The sequence below is a fragment of the Adiantum capillus-veneris genome, chromosome 7, assembly GCF_014529385.1.
Source record: "Adiantum capillus-veneris isolate H3 chromosome 7, ASM1452938v2, whole genome shotgun sequence".
Classification (NCBI taxonomy): Eukaryota; Viridiplantae; Streptophyta; class Polypodiopsida; order Polypodiales; family Pteridaceae; genus Adiantum; species Adiantum capillus-veneris.
The window spans coordinates 149708717-149716960 of NC_140937.1; the positions used below are offsets into that span (position 1 = coordinate 149708717).

Genomic DNA, 8244 nt, shown 5'->3' on the forward strand with positions numbered 1-8244 from the left:
GATTTTCACATTGCCACCATGAAGCCCCATATCCGACAGTACCAATTCTAAGCATTGCAGGGCTACTTGTCGCTCTGCTGAGTTCTTAATCTTCCAAGCAAACCCGATATATAAGTAGACCAATTTCTCCACAATTCTACAAAGGGCATGCATTGTATAGATGTGGACATTCACAAGTGGTATTTTCAAAACCGTTCGAAAAGTAGGATTCTCAATGTGATGTGTTGGAGCTTTTCTCCAACACTTTGGGTCCATGACCTTTGCAGACTCCATGCAGAACAAACACGGCGACTTTGCCATTGCACCCATTCTACAATTATACATGCACTTTAATGTTTTGAGGTCACCTACAAGATGCCACTGAACTTGAAAGTCTCCCCTTCCATCTAGAAGTAGTACCTCTGCCTCGTTAGTCTGTCGATCAATCACCTCCGGAATATTAGTTCGATGGAACACCCAATATAGAATCTCATGATCTTCTTTCTTTACCCGCAACACAAAATAAATGAGACTTAAGTAGATGTGAACATTTGAGCTTACCTCAGAATCTCGCTTACCTCAAACGCACCAAGCCACCATATGTTAGATTCTGATTGAACACTAAAATACAAAGGATCATCACTAGGACACTTTGAGAGGGCTCTATTCATTAAAGTAATAATAACACGCTCTAGCTTTTTCTCTTTAACAAGCTCACACTCATCCAGTTTTAACACAAAATGTAATACCCCTCGTGACTCTTCAAATGTGATGTTGTAAAACTCCACCATTCTCTTCTGTAACATCTGCAGGTCCATAAAAATATTATTGAACTCATCATATGCCATATTTGCTCCATGGCCACTGTAAGTTGCTCTAATATGAAAGGGCTGTCCGAGATAGTCTCCCTGTGCCTCGTTAAGCTGACGCCTCTAGCTCTTTCCAAACACTTGAGGCTGATGGTAGAAGTTTGGATTTTATACCCTTCTTAACAAAGATGGATGAGAAAGGCTTTTGGATAGCTGAATATCCTCTTTTGCTTACACCAAGTGAATCAAGTGTGCCTTGTATCTCTTTTGCAGGCACTGAGTTCTCTGAAATAAAGCGGTCCACTACATATCGTTATAGGACCTTAAACTTCTTGTCATGTACTATATCTGCTGCCAGGCTTCTACTTATAAGTGGCTTCAATCTCTTTCCTATATTGGCTTTGGGGTCAATGTTTTCCTTGTCTGGATAGATTGAATCTCTACATGAAGACAATGCATAAGTAAATAACAGAAAATTTGCTTCACTAACACTATTTAGGCCCATGAAAACAATGCATAACAAGAAAAAACAAAAAGATTACTTAACTAAGACAATGTAGCCAACCAAGAAGCATCACCTTAATGCTCGGATTCTTTTCTTGAGACCTCCGGATGCAACCTGCAATGTTTCAAGATTGCGTTGGATACGACCACCCAAGATGGTGTCCTTCATTTGACAACTTCGCACTTTTCCTTTCAGTTCTTGTACCTCTGTTTTGTGTTGCAAAATGGTAACCTGATCTGTAGAATGTAAATGTAAAAGGCGAACAATCTCACATTGTTGAGCTTGGAGAATGCCCTTGTAAGTTTCAGCTTCTCTTGTAAGAGATTTACAATAACCCAGAAGGCCCTTTTCTCCATCACCAGCAAAGGTCAATAAGCTTGTAGGATTGACAAACGGTGGAGACGCATTATTCATTGGATTCTTAGGGTAGAGAGAGCCTCTTGTCCAGATATCTATGTGTTTAGCTCCCTGAGCTCTGAGCGTGTCTATGGAAGCGGGAGGTATATGTGTGTTTGTTTTACTACGCTTAATCAATGGTTGGTACTCATTGTCCAAATCAATGTGAAGGTGATATTTGGATCTTTTTTGGGTAACATTTGTGTCATTTGAGGAGTGCGCCATTAGCCAAATGTGCAGGTTTAATGGAAAGTGAATAGCGGTTGCGCCTTCGTCCCTCCATGTTAGCCTCATTCCCTCCATATTGACGAGGTTCATTCAATGCAACTGAAAAGAGGATTATCCCTCAATCCCTATGAACGAATGTTCAGAAGAGTAAGGAATCTACTTAAAGTACACTTTTTGAACTTTTACTATGAAAGACCCAGCTCTATTATTTGCCATTTTTTCTAGAGAGAGAGTGCAAAAAATACATTTTCTTAGAAGGCCCTCCAAATGACCTCCGAAATTCCCTAATAGTAGTGGCGAGTTTTTTGAGATGGTGGGTCCCTGTCATCCGCATACCAGTGTTTGTCAGCTAAGGAGATCGGATGGGTAGGTTGCTACAGAGCACGACGATATGTGTGCACTTGCTAATGACTTTTATTGTGAGTTTCTTGGCATAGATGCCTTGCTTAGTCACTGAGGAGATGTGCTAGAGGCTTGAGAGCCCACTCTAGCCAAAGGAGCTTCAAGAGGCTCTCAGAGCTCTCCCCCACCGTAGCTTCCTGGGGGAGGATGGTTTGACCCCTAGTTTCTTCTTTGAGTATTGAGAGGTTCTCAGTCGTGACTTATGTAGAGCTTACCATCACATTCTGCACACTAGGGAGATGCCAGATGGCATGAATGAGAGTTTGTTTTACCTTATCCCCAAAGAGGGGGGCTCTTCGGACAAGATTGGGGAATGGCGGCTATCACCATTCTCAATTCAGCCTACAAAATTCTAGCAAAGGCTCTGAGTTTTAGAATTCAGTCGCTGCTTGAAAGCATCATACATGAGACACAGACAGGCTTTATCAAGGAGCGTAGCATCCTCGACAACATTTTTAACTTTTGGGAGGCGACTGCTCTCGCTCGCCTCCGAGGAGAGGATCTTGTGGTCCTCCTCGACTTTGAGCAGGCTTATGAAAGAGTTGACTAGGGCTTCCTTGAGGGCACTATGCGTCGGATGGGCTTTTTAGATGCATGGATTAGAGGGGTGCCAGCTCTCTATAGGTATGTGCACAATCAGGTGTTGTTGGCATGGGGAAGGAGGGAATGCATCATGCTTACACAATCAGTACGTTAGGGCTACCCTCTTACCCCCTTTTTGTTCCATATCTATGCCAAGGCGATGAGTAGATTCTTGACTTCATAGGAAGGGGGTAAGAGGGCTGCCCTCTTACCCCCTTCTGTTCCATTTCTATGCCGAGGCGATGAGTAGATTCTTGACTTCTCAGGAGGTTGGATTGTGTGGACTTCAACTACCTATTAGGGGAGATGAGCTTTTGGACACTGAGTTTGTTGATGACTCAGGCATGTTTCTGTAGGGTTGGGAGGCCAATTTACACAGGTGTGAGTAGTCTCTTGAAGTGTTCTGTTGTGCGTTAGGAGCACTGATTAACTAGTGGAAGACAATGGCTTTTTGGGTTGGTAGTGCTTCTATGCTTTATTGGTCGCCTAGAGAGGGCCTTAGGTGGACCCCTCCAGGGACGCCAGTTCAATACTTAGGTTGTCAAGTTCATCTAATCTATCACCAAAGCAATAGATTGCTCCTCTCCTCCCATCCATCATGAGGAAACTGCGCCATTGGAGTTCGGTATGGCTTTCTCTTGCTGGCAGGGCTGTAGTGGCCAACATGGTGCTTCTAGCTACTATGTGGTACATCATGTCTTGCTGGATTTTATCGAGTTCTTGCATCAACCAGTCAGAGTAGTTGATCAAGAAATTTTTGTGGTCAAGGCGAGACACAAAAGAGTGGAAGTGCGTTTCGGCAAAAGAGCAGTCACTTTTGTGACTTTAACCCTTCCATCTATTAAGCAACCTCTCATGGAATGGCTACCACACCTCCAAAGATCTGGGGTTCAATGCGTTTAAGTGGTGGTTTTTTCTGATTGGTCGAGTGTGTGGAAGGCCTTGGCAGGAATGTATGCTCATTACACGTGTGGAGAGAGTTTCCTAGTGCCTGAACAGCCAAAACACCCACAAATTTGGCAATTTCTGGCTTTAGGACGTATATTAACATTAAGATGGCCTTTCTCTCAAGTTCTAGCAATTCTAGCATATTGCTTTATAGCCTTTTCAATAGGCTCATTGATAATATATGTGGATAAGAGCAAGTTCTCTGTCTGTCCCAAACTTAGTAATGTATTGCTACACAAACTTTGAATCTGGTTATGGTTTCAGATCAAACTCATGCGAGGTTCGTCACACTCGATTGTAACTGTCTTCTCAGTTGCAAAGATAAATCCAGTTAGTATAGGAAATAATAAAATATCAAATTTATGCCTTAACTCTCTTCCAGTGTTCAGTGTGTCTCTGCTTACAATTGCACCGCTTTGAAATTAGAAAATGCCGGTTGAGAGGAAGGGGATCCGGAAAGGAGAAATGTAAGGCTTGTTTTAGATTAGAAAGCCAAAACATAAAACATCTTCAGTTGAAGAGTTTCCTGGCAACTTACTGGTGGCAAACTTTTCTTTTTCTTCCTGTTTCTTGTAAGAGGAGCATTAGCTGTTGCATGCACACGTTCTCAGCAGGGACACGCGGACAAGATCAAATCTTTGGGATACAATGTATTCATGTGTACACGGCACATCTTGTTTGCAGTTCATTATATGTGGTGATAGAGAAGATGAACATACAGTACAATAGCCATGGCTATGTTTATACATAGAGAAAGGGCATTTCTGAAGAAGGTATAATTAGGCTAAGGTATTACAAACCTCTTGCAAATTTTATTTTTACATTCTTAAATTATGGAGGCTGCTGGCCAAGAAGACCTCTCTCTATCTGCTTTATTGGCTTTCTTGCCAACCCTTGTCCAAGCCAACTCTGTCCTCTGCGCCGCCTGAGTACTGTTGTATGCTCCCTTTATACGTGCACATTGATTGATTCTTCCATAAAAAGGCTACAAAATCCCCTCCATTTTCACGGGACTAGCAACCCAAAATTTCGACCGTAAATATGGCGTTTCCTTAACTTAAATTGGGTGGAGCTCATCTTTGCTGGCATGGTGAATCAAGGATAGGTGGGAATGTGTTAGGAGTGGCGGGCTACTCCCGCTGCTGCCCAAGCTTGGACTTCGCTTGTTGAGCCATGTTGTGATGTCTCGCATCACCGAGTTAATGTTGTCCTCGGGCTCTCCAAAGAGCAGACCATGCCACATGTCCGGGTATGTGATCAGTGTCTTGTCGAAGCTGCTGGCTTCCTCGTACAAACCCTTGCTTATGGCAATATCGGTCACCACATCAGCCTCCCCATGCAGTACAAGAAAGGGCAAGGTCACCTACAATCCAAGGAACAAAACATGTGAACAAAAGAGCATGCAAAGATGCACATTTGTTTTCTTGCTTTCTGAATAATGTTTCTTATTAGTGGGAGCAACGAGCAAGTACACACACACACACACACACGCGCACGCGCGCGCGCCCTCATGCGCAACTTATTCCACCAGCAACAATTCATATTACACGGACATCTACATCCACATCCACATCCGACAGACAGCAAGCTCACCTCATTTAGCCTTTGTTCCAAGTCTAAACTGGCATTCAACAGCTCAAGCCCACTCCGTAACCGAGGCTTGTCTTGGTAGACGTAGGGATTGGACCGCATCTACACCAAAAGATTGAAGAGGAAATGTCAGAACCCAGCACAGTTGATAAACGATGATCATGGACCACACCATGAGATCAGGGTTGACATTCACCTCTTCTCTTTTCAAGGGATCCTTGAAGCCTGTCTCGATAATGTCACGGGTGGGGACGATTTTCCAAGTCGGAAAAACAGTCGAAAGCTTTGACAATATGGAGATCATAACAGGAGAGGGTTTCATCTCCTCGGAAATCTGCAAATGAATAATCATCTCAATGAGAAGGTATTCGAATGATTCACATGATGCACGAAAGGGCAGGAGGAGTGACTTACCTTACACATGGGCGCAACGAGTATAGCACCATTCCAATCAAGGGGTTGCTTTCGATGGATTCGAAGGGCAACAGAACCACCCATCGATTCCCCGAGTAGAAAGCGAGCTTTGTCCTTATACTCTTCCTTCTCTGAATGCAAGGAGTGGAAACAGTAAGCAACCACCAACATAAGAGATATACAAATGCAACTTTGGATCAAGGCATGTTGCTAGAGTGATGCTAGAGATGTGCAGGGACTACCAACATCCAGTAGGCAGAGCATGTGGGCGCATGCTAAAGGCTTCTAGACATAATACAGAACTCTTGATGACAGTACAGATTCGGCGAACATGGAACTGATAATTCTCACCTCTCACAGTCTTAAAATAGTTTGCACAATCATCAACCGGGTCCGAGAAGCGCTTGATGTAGCATCTGATGCCATCGGATTTTCCGTGGCCTTCGTAGTCGATGCCAAACACCGCAAATCCTGCTTGAGCCAGGCGTATGCCTGTGCCCTTCATAAACAAGCTACACTCTACGCCATAGCCTGCACAGGCACACGATTTGTTGAGAATGGCATAATGAACCACTTGAATCCGTACTTGTGTCTATGAATTATGTGCGAAGGCTAGCAATTCATGCAGATAACTAGACTCAAGCATATGCAGAATAATTGTTGCAGAATTAATCCCTAATCATAACACAATTTATTCAATGAGACATACAGAAAATTAAACACAGACAATTGTTGCAAAAGTGTTTGCACGCAAACCAGGCATGATTTCAAAATTAGCCACAACTCTCAATTCATACAGCTATCACTGCTTAACTCTTGAGACTTCTGTTACTAGGGGAAAAAGTATTTGCTTCCTCCGAATGGGAAAGACAAAAAATCAGACAAAGTAAGAACTGTAATTAATGTTGCAAAAGCTGAAGCTTCATGTGGAATTTTAAATAAAACAGGCATAACTTACACACACAAAACCCATGAAAGCAGGAATATTCATCTCACCATGACATAAGAAAACCAGTGCCTTGATTTTCTTGCTTGCTGGGAGCCATGTGCAGGTAAATAGCTTCACGCCTCTTGAATTCACAATGAAATCCTGCCAAATGCATCAATCAAATTGTTAAACTCTTAATGAAATAATCAGTAGAGGATAGCCTGTTTAATGCGATACATACCTCTTTGTACTGGACGCTATTTTCCATACTCCTGTAATTAGGCAGCGTTGATTAGCAGGTCTGATTAGAGAACGGGCGGAAGGTAAACTTGATTAAGAGAAATAAGTAAGAGATAATTTCAGTGAAAGGAGGATTAAGAGATTCTGCGGAGCGGCTGAATGTGTTTAAAGGGGATGATGACGAGCGGAAAACGTCGAGAAAAAATTACCACAGCAATAATTGATTAAGGGTGCGTGATGGTAATGAGCTTTTGACGCGCGGGGTCGGTTGCTTTTTTATTTGTTTTGTTTTTCTGTTCGTTTTTTTAATAGAATCGAAGGCGGCGGCAAGAAAGTCTCTTCAGTGGTTTTAATTCAAGTCAAAATCACAAAAACCAACAAACCCAATTGCGAAAATTGTAATCTTATCTGCTGACAATTCATTTCTATCCAAATTTAGATTGTGAAAGACAGGAAAAATTAGACAACTGAATTATGAAGCGTGAAAGGCAAGAGAACAAGCCAAATTGAGCGCTTTTCGATCGTGAATTGCAGGAAAAAGTAGCCAAATTAAGCGAATTTTGAGTCTCAATGAGGAGAAAAAGTTTTGCGCCTTTTCCACGTGATGCGATAGATAGCAGTTCATGCGATGCGTATTAGAGAAATTTCCGTACTTAAACTATAGTAGGGTAGGAAAACAGCAAATTGTTTGGTCGTAGCTGCACAATCGACTTTTAATCTGTTAGATTCGACAATAATTGTTTAAATTGGAATAGATCAATTGAATTTATGAATCGTGATTGAACAACCCGCGCTTTCCGATTGTCCTATAATCGTAAATTACATCTTAATCTTTAATTTAAAGTGAAACGTTCATCCCATGATGCAATTGCAACTGCAAGTTTTTGCTTTTCTTATCCAAATTGGTAAAGTTTCGTTATCGTGATAATTCCAAGGACTCAGGAGTGTGAGCGTGCAACGTAGTAATTTGGATCATTTAATGAGAAAAGCTGCGCGAAAACGATTGGTGAAGCTTAAACGTCATTCAATAATTTTATGTCATAATTAAGAAGTTGCGCGAAAACGAATCAACGATTACTGAAGCTTAATTATTGTGTCTCTAAGCTTAATCTTGATTCTAGGACTCTGGAGTGACTCCGAGTGAGCAGCAAATTGAGTAGTAAGTAGTAATAATTTGGATCGTTTGCTGCGAAAAGAAGCTCTACAATTGTTTTGTTTGTTAT

General features: G+C 42.1%; 1 protein-coding gene across 1 annotated transcript; it reads right to left on the reverse strand.

Moving 5' to 3' along the window:
* Positions 1-4628: 4628 nt before the first annotated feature.
* Positions 4629-7435, reverse strand: LOC147454794 (caffeoylshikimate esterase-like). The gene is made up of 7 exons (XM_086516632.1): positions 7023-7435; positions 6850-6943; positions 6205-6384; positions 5854-5984; positions 5636-5773; positions 5443-5541; positions 4629-5212 (listed from the first exon to the last, which is right to left on the reverse strand). Exons 1-7 carry the CDS (start codon positions 7047-7049, stop codon positions 4907-4909), a joined length of 975 nt encoding a protein of 324 aa, XP_086372758.1. The 5' UTR covers positions 7050-7435; the 3' UTR covers positions 4629-4906.
* Positions 7436-8244: the final 809 nt, after the last annotated feature.

Coding starts and splice junctions, on each gene's coding strand:
- LOC147454794 (XM_086516632.1), bottom strand. CDS start 7,049: ATGGAAAATAGCGTCCAGTACAAAGAG. Junction 5,985..6,204: donor CTATTTTAAGACTGTGAGAG/GTGAGAATTATC, acceptor CCTTGCATTCAG/AGAAGGAAGAGTATAAGGAC. Junction 5,213..5,442: donor TGGAACAAAGGCTAAATGAG/GTGAGCTTGCTG, acceptor CTTGGATTGTAG/GTGACCTTGCCCTTTCTTGT.